The sequence below is a fragment of the Cyclopterus lumpus genome, chromosome 6 (genome assembly GCF_009769545.1).
Source record: "Cyclopterus lumpus isolate fCycLum1 chromosome 6, fCycLum1.pri, whole genome shotgun sequence".
Classification (NCBI taxonomy): Eukaryota; Metazoa; Chordata; class Actinopteri; order Perciformes; family Cyclopteridae; genus Cyclopterus; species Cyclopterus lumpus.
In genome coordinates, this window is record NC_046971.1 from 26902425 (window position 1) to 26920908 (window position 18484).

Sequence of the window (18484 nt, forward strand, 5' to 3'; positions counted from 1 at the left end):
ACTGGGAAGCTTTGGGACTGTTTTTAAAATCCAACTGGTCATCGGTGTGTTTCCACAAGTCAAAGTTCTTGTCATGAAAGTTTCTTAAGTTCCAGTTTGTGGTCCTCACTGATTGTGAGTCAGCGAGGGAGGAAAAAGTCTGACAGCGTAAAGACTGAAGTGCATCCGGTTTCTCATACTGAGGGAAGAGACTGATCCTGGTCCATTTCAACCTTGAAGGAAAAAAGGGCTTTCATTTCAGAACCATCCCTTGATTTTTTTATGGACAGGGTCTCTTAACTCTATTTGACGAGCAGTAAGCGGCCCCATTATCTTCAGGAAAAATCCACTAGATGCATCGAGATGCAATGAGTGAATGTGCCCGATTCACTCATTGTCCTATAATACCTGCCACAAATGGCAACTCACTAGACGAACACTAACAGAGATGCTATTATTCAAATGTATGTATGTGATGTACAAAAACATGACTTAACATACGTGCATAACCTATAAGTGATAACGTTGATTTTTGTATTGACAAGAGGAAAGGGTAAACCATAGACTGCATATAAGAAGTGGGAGTAGTCATCGTGATGTCAGCCATTAGTTTGTGGACCATGTCGTTATAGTTTTTTTACCAATAAAAGTACGTTATCATATTTGGAATAAGGTGTCGTAATGAGTTTCTAAACAACCCTATATTTTACAAGATTAAATGTGAACACATCCTGATACGTTAAAATCTACCTTAACCCACTACACATTTTCACTGAAGGCATAATAATGTTACCAAGCAGAACCTTCATTCTTTGGCCATTAGCGGTGCTACCACGGTTAGGAGCTCTCCTGTCAATTTAAATACACATCGTTTTTTTGTGACATTATCAGAGATCAGCGACTAGAAAAGCGTGAATGCCGATGTCTTGATTGCATATTTGACTGAATATTGGCAGATAACAATTGCGATTCTAACTTTTTTTGTGTGATGGTTAAAGTTAAACTAATTATTCTACGGTTCAAGCGCGTGCAGATCCGCGATCCCGACGAATCACCACTAGTTGAAAGCCAAGTGCATGTCATAAAGACGCTAAAGGGTGATTCATACGTTGGTATCATTTTCTCTCGGGGATGGAACAAACAGACCCTAAATATAAGGAAAACCTCCAAGAATAGAGAAGCAGCACTGGACCCTAAACCCTAAAACTAGACACTGCAATGTTAAGACATCGTACATACAGTACAGTACTTACTCCCCAAGAAATATCCAAGATAGAAAGAAGAGGAAAAAGACACATACCCTGAAACAGTCTGTCCCAAAATCAGCAAAGAGCAAAAAACTAAATGAAAAAAAGAATCAGGAAAAGGATGATTTGAACCTTACCTGTGTCGTTCCGTACAGTAGTCGGATGCCTCCCTGGGATACGAACGCCTGTCTGCCCGCAGTACTGTGAGTGACCTTATGGAGGCAGCGCAGCAGCGAGTGGCAGATTGCCACGTCGGCGTGCTGAGTTTGTTTGCAGTGCCAGTCCTCGTAAAGCCGCAAGAGGCCAGAGATGTAACCCTTGGATACCACCGAGCAAACGTTCGCCTCTGTGAGGGAGGGACACATGAGAGGGAGGGGAGGGACGTCAGTGCTACTTCCTCTGTTGACACCGACTTCAATAATGTCCGACTGGCCAGGATGTGGGCTGAGCGAATCCACATGAAATCCATCAATGTGTACGAGCTTAAGGCTGCCTAAAGACCTGGGGTTCCGGTTATTAGGTAGTTCCTGGTTTACGTTAAGCTAATGTTAGCGCTCAACATACATATTTTCATAACAAAAACTTACTATTTTAACCCAAACCGCAATCTTTTCTCAAACCTAACTAAACACCTTCATTAAATAAGTAAACCTTAAAACTATGTAAATCTACATTGGAAGTATACTTTGACAACAACAATAAAAAACTACTGTATGCATGTAATGTACAGAAGTAATGAACTCAAACTCAAAATGTGTAAGCATGGTGACCGAGGAAAGGTGCAGGGGGAAGACATGAACTGATCCTGGAGCTGCCCTGGGTGTTTACCAGCAGCTTAGACGTCTGCTGGATGACGACTGACGGCTAATTGTTGAGGCATTATCTTGTCTCGTCTTATTTGTGCCACTAATTTCCGTCCCCTCTACAAGTTGTCATTATGTGGGAAAGTCATTGAGATCATTTAATCAGAAAACAATAGCCACAGTTTCAATTAGATTTGATATATTATAGAATTAAAGATTACATTATTCCTTTATCCATTATGTATTATCCATGGCACACACAACGACACTGATAATGGAAACTGTGACCCACCCGTCAGGCATCATGATGGTTAGCCCCGTCTGAGGAGTGGGTTGTGATCTGGGGGACTGGAGTCTCTACCTGGTGAGGTCATCAGTCCATCTCAGGGCTGATGCATTAAAACGGGTCTGACTCATCAGTGTAAAGTGGCACCGTCAGAATGAGCGTTATAACACGCCTTTAACAGGAATGTGGAAAAAATGTGCAAAGTTGTTGGCATAATTTTTCAATTATGTAACAAATGTAAATGTTTTTAACCATAAGGTCTTCCTAAACTTAACCCAGTATTTTTGTTGTGTAAATAAACCTAAAAAATAAGTAAAGCTACATTGGAATTTTATTTTGAAAAGACACTACGCGTAAAACAAGTGGGAACTGTATGTTTCCCGTGAGCACATACATTTATTTTGAAAAGACACTGCGGATGTAATGAAGGGAAGCCACATTTCCTGTGAGAAGAAGTTTATTTTGAAAAGACACCATGCATGAGGAGAACCTAGTACGTCCTAGGGTGTATGTTTCTCAGTGGTTATATTGGCTTTACTCTTTAATACGTGGCAGCACACTTCAAACACACACATAGGGTATGGATACACATTTGCTCTATGGGAGTTATAGAAAAGGTGAAGAATGTAGTATGTAATCTATTGCAGCAAACATTGATGAACTACAAATCCAGAATAGACACATTCTAATTGTTTCAAAAGTCTAACGGGAAGAACCCTTAGCTGTAGTGGGCTTAATTCGGAGGCGAGGATAACCTTGACAAATAAAGCTGATATGCTGAAATACGTCTAAAAAAAGGTCTGCAGACAAACACTGAAGTGCAGTCGGTGAGATGCCAAACACAGACTAAGCGTAGTTAGATTAAATATGCTCCCAGAAGAGTTCGGGATCAGGGAAAGAAACTGCATTCAGAATACATTGGTCGCCAGGAACGAAAACATATTTCAAATCTACAAATACGACTTGATATTAGCCTAATTGTTGCCTTTATGTTCACTCCAAACATTGCATTATAGATCAAAGTGAAACTCTGAGAGCGGGCTCATTTCGATGTTCTAGTTTATGAGCGAACGCGTTGCCCTTGATGTTCTTTGCAAATTGGCACTTTGACATGAAGCGCAGCACAATATTGCATAAATCATGAAAAAAGCTTGCAGCCCTCCGAATCCCTCTCGCTGCCTCTGGAGGAGTGACTCTAAACCAACAATGTGTCCGTGAGCTCCTGACAAGTGGATCAGAGAGACAAACAAGAAACAAGAAAAGAAAAGAAAAAGAGAGAGGGAAGAATAAAGCATCACCTGTTGTGCTAACTTTATTACCAGAGGTGATCGGAGCCCTCTGTAGTCCTGCTAGTCTCATTTTTACTCTCACTTCCATTAACAACGTTTTTGCAGGTGCATAGAGTACGTGAACCTGCATTAAACACTGACTGGATGAAATGAATTAATGATGGGCCTTTATTGTACAAATCTGACTATCCTATAGATAAGAATAGAAGGTGTGTGTGTGTGTGTGTGTGTGTTAATTACTTATTTGTCTAAATAATAAATTGAACTTGTCCTTTTTACTCATAGTATAATGAGCCAGAAAGTCCATGTCGGGTGGAGGTCGGAGCAAATGGATTGTTTGAACAAATACACAGGACTTTCACCCAGGACTCCTGAGTTTGTCCTGCGTCAGACTCCTTTTAAGTTACACAAGTACATTAACTAACTCACTGACTAAGTGAACACAGGTCACAAACATATTAGCTTGAACCCAAACCGTGATACTAAACACCCGTCTGTGACGAGTTGGGGATGAAAACTGCCGGCCCCGAACAAGGGAGCCAAAGAGTGCCCAGGCGAGTTAGGGTTAGGTAGAGGGTTAGGGTCAGGTAGAGGGTAGAGGGTCAGGGTTAGGTAGAGGGTTAGGGTTAGGTAGAGGGTTAGGGTTAGGTAGAGGGTTAGGGTCAGGTAGAGGGTTAGGGTTAGGTAGAGGGTTAGGGTCAGGTAGAGGGTTAGGGTCAGGGTTAGGTAGAGGGTTAGGGTCAGGTAGAGGGTCAGGTAGAGGGTTAGGGTCGGGTAGAGGGTCAGGTAGTGGGTTAGGGTCAGGTAGAGGATTAGGGTCAGGTAGAGGGTTAGGGTCAGGGTTAGGTAGAGGGTCAGGTAGAGGGTTAGGGTCAGGTAGTGGGTTAGGGTCAGGTAGAGGATTAGGGTCAGGTAGTGGATTAGGGTCAGGTAGAGGGTTAGGGTTAGGTAGAGGGTCAGGTAGAGGGTTAGGTAGAGGGTTAGGGTCAGGTAGAGGGTTAGGGTCAGGGTTAGGTAGATGGTCAGGGTTAGGTAGAGGGTTAGGGTCAGGTAGAGGGTTAGGGTCAGGTAGAGGGTCAGGTAGTGGGTTAGGGTCAGGTAGAGGGTTAGGGTCAGGGTTAGGTAGAGGGTCAGGTAGAGAGTTAGGGTCAGGTAGAGGGTCAGGTAGTGGGTTAGGGTCAGGTAGAGGATTAGGGTCAGGTAGTGGGTTAGGGTCAGGTAGAGGATTAGGGTCAGGTAGTGGGTTAGGGTCAGGTAGAGGGTTAGGGTCAGGTAGAGAGTTAGGGTCACAAATAAACTTGCCTTGCTTAATGAAATAAACATTTCATAAAACAACACTTTTTTTCCCTGCTCTGCATCTTCCATGAGAGATTTTGAGCAGGACAGAGAGTGACGGCCACTGTATAAGAACCTCGCGCTGACAAACGAGAGCTCTTCACAACTCCACAGGCTCAGCCGAACACACACACACACACACACACACACAGCTCAGAATCAAAGAGCCCCTGCAGACATACACAACATCCTTGCGGGGAGGGGGGCAGCGAGAGAAGTGTGGGGGTGCATTGTGGCGTATGCTGTACGTGGAACCAAAAAACAATAAAAGATAATATGCAGTGTGTGTGTGTTTATGTATTCTGAGAGAGGTCCATTCAGAAAAACTAAAACGCTAAATGAGCATGTGTGAAAGAAAACAAAAAAACATAGATACATGCACACACACACACACACACAATGTGATCCATCAGGTGCTCAGCCTGTAAATGCCACACGACTAGAGACAAAGAGCAAAAGTGACCCCTGCAGGAAGACCTAAAGCATTACGACAAAGAGTCCCAGAACCCTTTGTTTTGTTTTTATAGTTACCACCAGGAGAGGAGAGGAGAGGAGAGTGTGGTGGCTGGGGCGTGGTTAGGCTCACCTGCGGAGGGGTGTGGGGGAGTGGTTCAGGGAACAGGTGCCGGGAATTGGCCTCAGCTGCAGGGAATCAAGGCCTGAGTGACTCTGCCTTATATATGGGGCATACAGTTGGAGGCACAAGAGAGGGGAGAGCAGGGGGACAGTCTGCAACTAAATAAAGGATATTCCAAAATATACACTAAGTGTGTTCATTCCTTGGTGCTGGGGGGGGGAAACCTGCATGTGACAGCCAGGAGCTTGTTACAGAGAGGTTTTGGTTTTAAAGAGTGCTTTATTCCACTATCGCAAGAACAGCAAAACACTCTACAGCTTCATTTGAAAACCAAGTAAATAATAGTCAAACAAACAAACAACCAAATATAGCCAAAGAACAAAAACAAATAAACAACCCTAACCCTAACCCTCATAAACTGTTTATTTAATGTTGTTTAGCCTTTCTTATCCCTTCCTTTCCTACCGTGATTTTCCTCAGTAATGTGATGTGTTTCTTCAGACGAAACCACTTTCGTTCGCTTAAGAGATTCAGCCGCACCTGTCTCTGCACCACCCCGACAGACCGGATGAACTTCTCGATGTCGCCAAAGTAATCGCCCACTTTGACAAATTTCTTGTAGGTTACATCTAAAAACGCATTTATCTCCTCTAGTGAGTAAAGGTCTGTGGCTTTAATACCCGTTTCAGAACCAGATCCAGATCCGGAATCGCTCTCATACTCCATGTCCTCTACATCACAGGACAGCTGGCTGTTGGACACAGCTCCTGCACCCTGTCCTTCCTCTGAGGCTCTGCTCTGACCTCCAGCTGCAGAACCTGGAGCTGCCTCTTCACAGCCTGCCTGTGATGGAGCTGTGGTACCATCTGCAGTGAGGTTCTCCACCACAGGAGATGCGTCCTGATCGTCCTGATCACCACATTATTATTATTATTATTATTATTATTATTATTATAATCCAAAGATGCGCCACTAACTGGACCAACTACAGCCCCAACAACAGGACCCGCTACGTCAGCGGGGTCCACAGCATCAACGGGACCCGCTACGTCAGCGGGGTCCACCGCGTCAACGGGACCGGCCACGATCGTCGCGGCCAGGGCTTCCGCACTCTTCTGCTGCTTATACGGACACGTGAAGCGGTTGTGACCCACGTCTCCACACTCAAAACACTTGATCTGCCACGAGCTCGCGTACACCATGTACGATCCGTCCCCGTGTTTCACCCGGAATGACACCTCCAGGGTTTGAGTCGGCGAGTCCAGGAACATGAAGGCCTGCCGTCTCAGAGACAGCACGTGCCTGGTCATTTTAAGTCGGCTAACAAACTTTCCAAACCTGCCCAGTTCAACTTCTAGCAGCTCGTTCGGTATAAACGGCGGAACACCGGAGACGGTGACCCGCGTGGTGGGAGCTGAGAGCGGAGACACCTGCACATAGCTGTCCCTAATAAACACACCACTTTCCACCGGCTGGTGGACACAAGCCTCGCTCTTCACGAACACAACCACCGCCTTGTTCATCCTCGAGGCGAAGGAAAGGTTGTCGTGTCTGACCTGCTCCCCGACAGCCAGCAGCACCTCCTCCACCAACACGCTGCTGTCCGGCGGAACTACCCGGGCTCCCTGCCGGAGGGTCGGGCGTGACGTCTCAGAGGACACCATCCTCCCACACAACCCCCAAGAACACAGTACTACCTGCTCTGTACCTCACCTGATCATGCGCGAGGACGGAAGAACAGACAAGAACCCCAAAGCAGTGAACAGCCACTCAAACTCCGCACCACGCTCACTCACACAACCGAAAACGGAAGGGGAGAGGAGAGGAGAAGAGAGGAGAGCAGGGGAGAGGAGAGGAGAGCAGGGGAGAGGAGGAGAGGTTTGGTTTTAAAAATTCCTTTATTCCACTATTGTAGTGAAAATAGAAACCACTCTAAAACATCACTTGAAAGACAAACAAATAATAATCAAACAAACAAACAAAAAATCTTCAGAACAAGGACAATCAATAGTTCAGCACCAGCTCTCCACCATCACCCACTGAGCATAAAATGCTCCCCGTAGTCCATCTACCCCTGAAAGTCTGTATGTTGTCCATTGCCGTGTAATAAGCGTGTTCCAGCCTGAGTCGAGCTTTCAACAGTCCCTTCAAGACTTGCACCGGGTCCTCACAACCAGAACCCCCAGCCCGATTCTTATGCATCAGCCAGATGGCTAGCTTGGCAGAACCGGACAAAAAGTTCACCAGCGTGTGGACAGCCTTCTTTTTTGCGGAATATTTTGGCCCGAAAATGAATAAATACAAAGAAAAACTCTCTCCAAGACCCTGAAACCACACTTTCAAAAGTTCAAACGGTACTGAGAGCCGAGGACACCGAGCAAACAAGTGCTCCAGGGTCTCCGTCTGACCGCAGAAATAGCATTGTGGCTACTGCCCCGTGTACAACCCGCCATTGGAGGTCTGCTGTCCGCTTCTCAACGGGCATTTTGTACAAACACCTCCAACTGCCCCCCAGGGAAAAACCTGGGCCAAAGTACTCGGTCCAACTCGACTCCCTCAACCCTGCCAGAGAGCGCAGGTTCACAACTTTTACGCAGATTTCGTAAATTGCCTTTTTCCTCGCTGCCTGAAAACTGTCCAGGTGAGGGGTTGTGAAAGTCAGCAGCCGATTTCCTCCCCTCCTGCCAGTCCCCCACCACTGGGGCGATGAGCAGAGTGGGAGGGGTGTACTCACTTTCTTCATCCCACCGGCCAGACAGAGCATGGCGTCCTACAACTGCTCTCAGCTGTTGCGGCACTGTGGGCGGCACAGACCTCCTTCACTATCCTGTCAGTCAACCCTGACAGACGCGATGTTGATGCTCTGCCTGAAGGCGACCACGGCTGATGCCGTTGATGACATCTTCACCAAATGTCCCAGTTTGGTGCAGCCGACTTCTCTTAGCCGCGTCTGTAGGCTGGCAGACTGCAGCGTTTGAGTCCTTATGAACCTGTTGAAAAACAGAGGTTCCTCCAGCACACGCCTGGAGCCTCGTTGGGTTCACGTGAGATGTTAAACACTTGCCAGGCCTGCAGGACAGAGCTGTAGAACGACGTCAGTCCAGCCAAGTCCACTTCCTCAGGTTGTAGGAGAAAGAGCTGTTTGTCGTATCCCAACCGCCCAGCCCTCCTCAGCAGCAGTCGAGCAGTGTCCATCCAGCTGGGGCCGCAGTCATAAAGCAGCTTCTGTGCAGTCCGCAGTCTGAAAGAGAGGACCCTGGACTGGATATCAATGAGGCCCTGCCCCCCCTCTGCCACAGGCAGATAGAGAGCTGCTGCACGAATCCAGTGCCGGCCAGACCAGAAGAAGTCCACAACAGACCTCTGTACCACTGCTATGAGGCCTCCTGGTGGTGTCAGCGTGATGAGTCTGTGCCAGAGAGTCGAGGCAACCAAGTTGTTAGCAACCAGGACTCTCCCCCTAAAGGACAGCTGGGGCAGTAACCATCTCCACTTAGAGAGACGGACACACACCTTCCCTTCAACTCCCTCCTAGTTCTTTTTCTGATAGTCTTCAGAACCCAAGAACACACCCAGCACCTTCAATCCCTCTTTTCCCCACTGAAGACCTGCGGGCAGGTGAGGCACCACCTGCTGCGTCCACCGTCCTACCAATAAGGCCTCCGATTTCTCCCAATTCACCTGTGCAGAAGAGGCATTCTCATAGAGTGACAAGATATCCTGCAGCAAAACGACATCACCCTGATGAAAATGTTTGCATCATCAGCATATGCTGACAGTGAGAGGACGACAAAGATGGGAGGACCCTGGCAGTGACAGACCACTGAGCCGACTCCTCAACCTGCATAACAAGGGTTCAAAAGCAAGGCTGTAAAGCTGCCCTGAAATAGGACAACCCTGCCTTATCCCTCGTCGTACAGGGATCGGTCGGCCCAGCCCAGCTCCCATTTTCACCATGCATTCTGCACCGCTGTACAACAAACCCACCCAAGCTAGAAAACCTTCACCAAACCCAAAAGCCCTAAGTGAAGAAAACCAATAGGAGTGGTCCACCATGTCAAAGGCCTTTTCCTGGTCCAGGGAGACAATGCCAACATCTACATCGTGAAATCTACACACATCCAGCACATCACGAATAAGAAATATATTGTCCATGATTGTTCGACCCAGGATACAGTATGTCTGGTCACTATTTACAATTGATCCCAAGTAGTCTCTGAGTCTGTTGGACAAGGCTCTGGAGAGCACCTTGTAGTCCGTGCAAAGCAGGGCCACTGGTCTCCAGTTCTTGAGAGCCAAATCGCCCTTCTTAGGCAGCAAGGAGAGTACTGCTCGTTTGCAGGAAACAGGAAGCGATCCTGTCCTTAAGCATTCCATCAGGGCACCATGGAAGTCAGGACCGATGATATTCCAGAAACGCTTCACAAAGTCCGTGGAGAGGCCGTCGATTCCCGGAGTTCTTCCCGAGGTCATCTGGCCCACCGCAACCGTCAGCTCCTCCAGCGTCAGCTCCCCGTCCAGCGCAGCCCTCTCCTCTGGTCTGAGACGTGGAAGCCCCTCCAGGAGCTCCTTACGGCTCTCTTGGCAGCATTGTTCTTCCCCAAACAGCGTGGTGTAAAAATCCATGGCATGGATCCTCATCTCCTTTTGGTCCGTGGTTACCCTGCCTCCCGGGAGCTTCAGACAGGTCATTTGTTTTCTCTGTGCAGTTGATCTCTCCAAATAGAAAAAGAACGAGGTTGGGCCATCCATGTCTTTCACCTGGAGAAACCGAGCCCTAACCAGCGCTCCCTAGAGTGTAGGAAAGAACTCAACTCTATCCTCTTGTCCCTCAGTAGCTGGCCCACTCTGGGATCTGGCACTCTCTGCAAACTTTCCTCAATGTCCTTTATGTTAGCCTCGAGGTCTTTAACTGCGGTGGCGTTTGCGGTGTACTGTTGGCAGAACACACATATCTGTGCCTTACCGACCTCCCACCATTGCTTCAGAGAGCTGAAACACGCTTTTTCAGCTTGCCACTGCTGCCAAAGAACCTCAAAGCCCTGACAAAAAGTGCTGTCGTGCAGAAGTCTGTTATTAAAATGCCAGTAGGAGTTAACCCTTACACCTGGGGAGGTAATCAAAACTAAACTGACGAGGTGGTGATCGGTGAACCCAACCGGACTGATGGTGCTATTTTTTATACTGGAGCTGAGGCAGTCCGAGATGTAAATCCTGTCCAGCCTAGCTGCACTTACCCTGTCATTGCTCAACCTCACCCAAGTGTACTGCCTAGCTTGCGGGTGTTTCACTCGCCAGGTGTCCAACATGTGTAATTGAGTGATGACGTTATGAAGCGTTTGAGCTGACTGTGGGTGTGGTTCCTCACTGTTTCTATCTGCGGTGAAGTCCAGCGTGCAGTTAAAATCCCCCCCAATGATCAGCTGCTCCTGCTGGCAGCTCATTTAGCAGCAAAGTAAAAAAACATGCTCTATCTGGCCCCTTATTCGGTGCATAAATGTTAACAAAACTGAGCCCTCTATATCTGCCCTCACCACCAGCAGACGGCCCTTCACCACCTCCCTGACCGTCAGGACTTCCGCATTCACTGCTTTTCTAATTAGCACGGCTACTCCAGCACTAAGGTTGGTGCAGTGGCTCAGGGTGCATGAGCCCTCCCACCATAACCCCCAGTCGACCTCATCCAAAGGAATGTTATGGGTCTCCTGCAACAAGAGGATGTCCAACTTTTTCTGGTTTATAACTTCCATTAGTGATGCTCTTTTAAGCCTATCCCTCCCACCATTGATGTTTAAAGACCCTAGATGTAAGTGCTGCATTGCAAGGTCAGAGGAGAGAAGGAGACAGGACAAGACCAGAAGTAAGCAGCCAATAGAGTAACCCTTGTTGCACATGATTATCTTTTCTTAGTCGTCACCTTTTTACCCTGTTTGCCTTTCTTTGCCTTCCTCAGAGTTGTGAGGTGTTTTTTCAAACGGAAACGTTTTCGTTCATCCAACAGATCATAGCCCACCTCTCTCTTCACCGCCCCAACAGACCGAATGAACTTTTCAATGTCATCAAAGTGATCACTCACATTTACAGATTTATTGAAAGTTTCATCCAAAAATGTGTTGATCTCCTCTAACGAGTACCGATCAGCACCTTTAAGGCCTGTTCCCACATAGGATGAAGCCTCTGACCCACTCTCATCATCCATGTCCTCTGCTCCAGTAGACAGCTGGCTGTTGGACACCTCCCCTGCCCCCTGCTCATCCTCTGCGGCTCTGTTGTTAGCTCCACCTACAGAAACTGCTGCTGCCTCATCACAGCCTGACTGTGGTGCTGCATCAGGACCACACGCAATGAGGTTCTGAACCACAGAAACCTCCTGAATGCAAGACTAGCCCTGATCCTCCTTATTGACCCTGTTAACTTCAGAACCGGCGCAGCTAACCGCACCCCTCATATCCCCATCCATGAGACCAGCCATGTCCACAGGACCAGCCGCGTCCACGGGACCAGCCGTGTCCACAGGACCAGCCGTGTCCACAGGACCAGCCGCGTCCACGGGACCAGCCATGTCCACGGGACCAGCCGCGTTCACGGGACCAGCTGTGTCCACGGGACCAGCCATGTCCACAGGACCAGCCGCGTCCACAGGACCAGCCGCGTCCACGGGACCGGCCATGTCCACAGGACCAGCCGCGTTCACGGGACCAGCCACGTTCACGGGACCAGCCACGTTCACGGGACCAGCCACGAGAAGCGCCGCGCCCCCACCAACAGGGAAAACAGTGTCCGCGAGACCCGCAACGCCCCCTGGGCTGGCCACGAGGACAGCCGCGGCCCCACTAACGGGACCGACAACATCCCCGGGGGCGGCGACAAGGACAGCCGCGAGGAGTGCCGCGTCCACGGCGCAAGCCTCCGTAATACCCGCGTCCACAGCGAGCTTCTCCGCGCTCTTCTGCTGCTTCTGCGGGCACGCAAAGCGCTTATGTCCCGCCTGTCCACACTCAAAACACTTAATCTGCCCCGAGCTCGCGTACACCATGTATAACCCTTCCCTGTGCCTCACCTTGAAGGACACCTCTAGTGACTGTGAGGGTGACTCTAAAAACATAAAGACCTGGCGTCTGAGGGACAGGACGTGTCTCAGCTTGGGGTCTTTACAGCCCAGACTCACAGCTTTGAACCCGCTAGCGAACTTTCCGAACCTGAGCAGCTCTTTCTCCAGCAGGTTGTTAGGAATAAAAGGAGGAACACCGGACACGGTGATGCGCGTTGAGGACGTTGACAGCGGAGAGACCTGCACGAACAGGTCTCTGATAAACACGCCACTCTCTACTAGTTTATGCACACAAGCCTCGCTGCTCACGAACACGACCACCGCCTTATTCATCCTGGAGGCGAAGGAGAGATGGTCGTGTCCCACCTGCTCTCCTACTGCCAGCAGCACCTCCTCCACAGACACGCTGCCGTCAGGGAGAACCAGCCGGACTCCCTGACGGATTGCCAAAACTCACATCCACCACCACCTGCCACACGCTCACCACGCACACTCACTCACAACCGGAAACGGAAATGAGGAGAGAAGGAGAAGAGAGGAGAGGAGAGGATATTGGAGGTCTTCCCACAGAACCCTCTTCTGTCAGACCATTACCTCATAACTTTTGAGTTTATACTCCCGGAGTGTACACCGTTAGTCAAAAGTTTCTACACCAGATGTCTAACTGACAGTGCTGTAGCTAAATTTAAAGAAGTGATTCCTTCTGCATTTGATTCAATACCACGTCTCAATGTGACGGAGGACTCCTGTGCTAACTTTAGTCCGTCCCAGATTGATCAGATTGTCGATAGTGCTACAGGCTCACTGAGAATGACACTAGACTTGATAGCCCCACTGAAGAAAAAGACAGTGAGGCAAAGGAGGTTTGCTCCCTGGTAGAACCCTCAGACCCGCAAACTAAAGCAAACTTCACGAAAGCTTTAAAGCATATGGCGTTCCACCAATCTGGAAGAATCACATTTAGTTTGGCGAGATAGTCTTAAAACATATAAAAAGGCTCTCCGTAATGCCAGAGCAGCCTATTACTCATCAGTAATAGAGAAAAATAAGAACAACCCCAGGGTTTTCTTTAGCACTGTAGCCAGGCTGACAGAGAGTCACAGCTCTGTGGAGCCGTGTATTCCTATAGACCTCAGTAGTAATGACTTCATGAACTTCTTCAATGAAAAGATTTGAACTATTAGAGGCAAGATTGATGCTCTCTTGCCCTTAACTACTGCCGATCTGTCATCAAGAGGAGTGGCCTTGGAAACGGCTGTATGCCCTGGTGTATATTTGGATAGCTTTTCTCCCATTAACCTAGACCAATTGTCCTCAATGGTTTCTACTTCTAAACCGTCTACCTGTCTCTTAGACCCCATCCCAACGAGGCTGCTTAAAGACGTGTTGCCTTTAATTGGCACCTCTCTGCTGGATATTGTTAATGTGTCTTTGCTAACAGGCCATGTACCACATTCCTTCAAAGTAGCTGTAATTAAACCTCTCCTGAAAAAGCCCACTCTTAATCCAGAGGTGTTGGCTAACTACAGACCAATCTCTAACCTTCCCTTCCTCTCTAAGATCCTTGAGAAAGTAGTCTCAAATCAGTTGTGTGACTTTCTACATCAGAATAGTTTATTTGAGGAGTTTCAGTCAGGATTTAGAAAACACCACAGCACAGAGACAGCACTGGTGAAAATTACAAATGACCTCCTAATTGCATCAGATAAAGGACTCATCTCATTACTGGTATTGTTAGACCTTAGTGCTGATAAAGGACTCATCTCTGTACTGGTCTTGTTAGACCTTAGTGCTGATAAAGGACTCATCTCCGTACTGGTATTATTAGACCTTAGTGCTGTGTTCGACACCATTGATCATGACATCCTATTACAGAGATTGGATCAGTCGATTGGCATTTCAGGTACCGCACTAAGTTGGTTTAAATCCTATTTATCAGATCGATCTCAATTTGTATTTGTAAACAATGAATCCTCAATGACCACCAACGTTAATCACAGAGTTCCACAAGGTTCTGTGCTTGGACCAATTTTATTTACCTTATATATGCTTCCTTTGGGCAACATTATCAGGAAACAATCTATAAACTTTCATTGCTATGCAGACGAAACTCAATTATATCTATCGATCAAACCAGAAGAGACCAACCAGCTCGCTAAAATTCAAGAATGTCTTAAAGACATAAAAACATGGATGACCTGCAACTTCCTGATGTTAAACTCAGACAAAACTGAAGTTATTTTACTGGGCCCTGAACACCTCAGAGATCAATTATCTGGTGATGTGGTTTCTGTAGATGGCATTGCCCTGGCATCCAACACCACTGTAAAGAATCTCGGCGTTATCTTTGACCGAGACTTGTCCTTTAACTCCTACGTTAAGCAAATCTCAAGGACTGCATTTTTTCATCTATGTAACATTTCAAAAATCAGGCACATCTTGTCTCAAAAAGATGCAGAAAAGCTGGTTCACGCGTTTGTTACTTCCAGACTAGATTACTGCAACTCCTTATTATCAGGCTGCTCTAATAAGTCTCTTAAATCCCTCCAGTTGATCCAGAATGCTGCAGCTCGTGTACTCACAAAAACTAAGAAAAGAGATCACATGACTCCTGTATTAGCAGCTCTGCACTGGCTCCCTGTAAAATCAAGAATCACATTTAAAATTCTTCTCCTCACCTACATAGCCTTGATTGGTGATGCACCATCATATCTTAAGGAGCTTGTAGTACCATATTGCCCCACTAGAGAGCTGCGCTCACTAAATGCGGGGCTACTTGTGGTTCCTAGAGTCCTAAAAAGTAGGATGGGAGCAAGAGCCTTCAGTTATCAAGCTCCTCTTTTATGGAACCAGCTTCCACTTTCAGTCCGGGAGGCAGACACAGTCACCTCATTCAAGAATAGACTTAAGACTTTCCTGTTTGATAGTGCTTATAGTTAGGGCTGAATCAGGTTTGCCCTGGTCCAGCCCCTTGATATGCTGCTATAGGCTTATAGGCTGCTGGGGGATGTTTTACGATACACTGAGCACCTCTCTCCTCTTCTCTCTCTCCTTATGGATACATTTACATCTCTCCATTGCACCTTATTAACTCTGCTTCCTCCCCGGAGTCGTTGTGACTTCACGTCTCATAGGGTCCATTGGACCTGGAGGTGTCTGATGCCTGGTGAGCCGGCCTCCCACCTTGGCCCTGCTGATGCCCCGCCCCCTCCTCTCTACCTCCTTCTGTTTCATGGATTGGAGTTCCATTCATACATTGTCATATTCATGTAATGTGTTTATGTAACTCTAACTCTGTTCATCTGGTCACATGACATCTATTGCTTCTGTCCATCCGGGGAGAGGGATCCTCCTCTATTGCTCTCCTGAAGGTTTCTTCCCTTTTTTCCCTGTGAAATGTTATTTTTCGGGAGTTTTTCCTGATTCGATGTGAGGTCCTGGGACAGGGATGTCGTATGTGTACAGATTGTAAAGCCCTCTGAGGCAAATTTGTAATTTGGGATATTGGGCTATACAAAATAAACTGAATTGAATTGAAATAGATGTCAGCTAGATGTCAGTAGATGTCAGTAGATGACAGCTAGTTGTCAGTAGATGTCAGCTAGATGTCATGTCAGCTAGATGTCAGTAGATGTCAGCTAGATGTCAGTAGTTGTCAGTAGATGTCAGAAGACGTCAGCTAATTGTCAGTAGATGTCAGAAGATGTCAGCTAGTTGTCAGTAGATGTCAGTAGTTGTCAGTAGATGTCAGCTAGATGTCATGCCAGCTAGATGTCAGCTAGATGTCAGTAGATGTCAGTAGATGTCAGCTAGATGTCAGCTAGATGTCAGTAGATGTCAATAGATGTCAGTAGTTGTCAGTAGATGTCAGTAGATGTCAGCTAGATATCACGGGTGATGTATCATACAAAGTCTATGACACAGACAACAGTCTTCAGCTTTTCTCTACAAATTCAAGGTAATATGACGTAAATATCAGCGGTGCAGCGGAGAAAAAAAACCTCGATGAATTATGGACCTTCTGCCTTGTGTATTCACGGTTGTGAGTCATGGATGGATAAGACTGGTCCTGGGCAGGCTGTTAGATCAGCATTAATAAATGTGCCGCTTATCAATGCTGGTTTGTAGCATAGTTAGTTGAGTAGTGACATAGCGATTGTGTATGTAGCCCCCCCTCTCTGTTGCTGTTTTAGTCAGGGTCCTCCTACTTTCCCCCTGTTTGCATGGGAGGTGCACTGAAAGAGGGTCTACTTAAATTCTCACTATGGCCTACTGTTGGTGTGGGCTCAACTCCCATGCATTTATATACATATATATCCCGGGTTAAACTCCTCGTGTCCTTTATAAATATAGCAGGTTGCTAACCCTGGAATTCTATCAAGACACGGGATTAACCCACATTAACATTTATTCTTCCCAAAACAATACGCATAACAGAAACACACACTCATCCCGGGCGTTAACAGTCCGTTCTAGGGTACCCTAGGCTGGCGCGCTTGTTGGAGCTCAGGTTAATCCTCCTCATCTGCGGGGTCAGTACTGACGATCCCCAGAGAGAGCGAGTGATGCAGTCCCACTAAAACCAGCTGGTCCCCTCTGGAAGCGCGATGATCCCCGGAACCTCCGTCCTGCCTCCCCTCTTCTCGCCGGATACGTGGTCCTCAAGGAACCCCTCACGGGTTAACCGTCAGCTGGTCCGCCGCACTCCGACCGCGCTTTCAACCCGGCTCACTGTCCTCCGTGTAGCTGCTCCTCGACGCCAATCCCAAACCCTCCGTTCACTCTTCCGCTAACACACCTGTTCCCCCACTCTCGAAATCATCCCGAACTCTAGCTTCACCTCCCCTTTATCGTCACTCACCTCCCTCCTTCTGATTGACTCCCCACCCTCTGGACACCTGAACCAGCCCAGAAAAGTCGGGAAACAACAGACCTCATAACAAAACGCACCACCACACACATGTAATCAAATCAGCAGGGCGCTACATGTACAACTGTCAAAAGTGGTTGTGTGCACGTGTGCTTAATCTTGCTGGTGAATGACCAAGAAAACATTTGAGGAGATTCAGTTCTTATGACAGATATTAATTATCTGGTTCTGGTTATTGTGTTGATAAGGAGATACCAACTTCCAATTTGAACTTCACGTATTGTTTTTGATTTTCCCACCGGCTTTATTATAGTATCTTATACCAGTCAGCTTTATTTAGGTTTACCTGCAAACATCATTTTTTATCAGCTCAACATTTTATCAAGTCTAGAGACCTTTTTACAGATTGTAGAGAGTGATGACTTATACAAGCATTTGCACGCAGTTTGATAAACTTAAAAGCATGCAGAGTGCAATAGCTTGTCAAGCTGGCCCAATATGTGTGGCAAGATATATACAGTACATGTATTTGGTGGGGGAACCTAGCGCGTAATACCTCTGTGAGAAATTACGAGCTTACCAGTCACTCGATGCTTCCAACTACGTTATCTGGGGTCGTGGACAGAACGTCAAATACCAGAACAGAGGTTTGACTTTATCGAGTTTTAAAAGGAGCATTTTTGATCAGTCCCTTGCTTGAAGTGACGGCAGCTGTTGAAGACAGGGACAGAACAGCTTTCCTCTTAAAAACACATGAATCGATTCTAAATACGTACCCATCTGTGGTCACCGTCTACACCCAACCATTTACGCAACTTACTACGGGGTAACCACGACGCGTGAGGCTGAAAGTCACCTTGCAAATGTGTTCACTCGTTAAACTGAAACACCTGTAATTAATTCAAGAATTAACACTTATACAACTAGTCTGAATGGCTGGGGGGAGGAAACAGCCACAACCGAAGAGGAGAAATGCTTCTCCTCTTCGAGCCCGCTTCAGCTGCACAGTACGTTGCTATCGCATGAGCAGCCATCCATGTAGGAAGA

The 18484-nt window shown here is 47.3% G+C and overlaps 1 protein-coding gene across 1 annotated transcript in view; it reads right to left on the reverse strand.

The window, feature by feature from the left end:
• Positions 1-18484, reverse strand: part of LOC117732329 (cytosolic carboxypeptidase 4) — a 186852-nt gene that overhangs the window by 110804 nt on the left and 57564 nt on the right. Inside the window, exon 9 of the mRNA XM_034535221.1 lies at positions 1364-1572. Within this exon, the coding sequence (XP_034391112.1) occupies positions 1364-1572 (209 nt within the window). The remainder of the gene's footprint in view (positions 1-1363; positions 1573-18484) is intronic.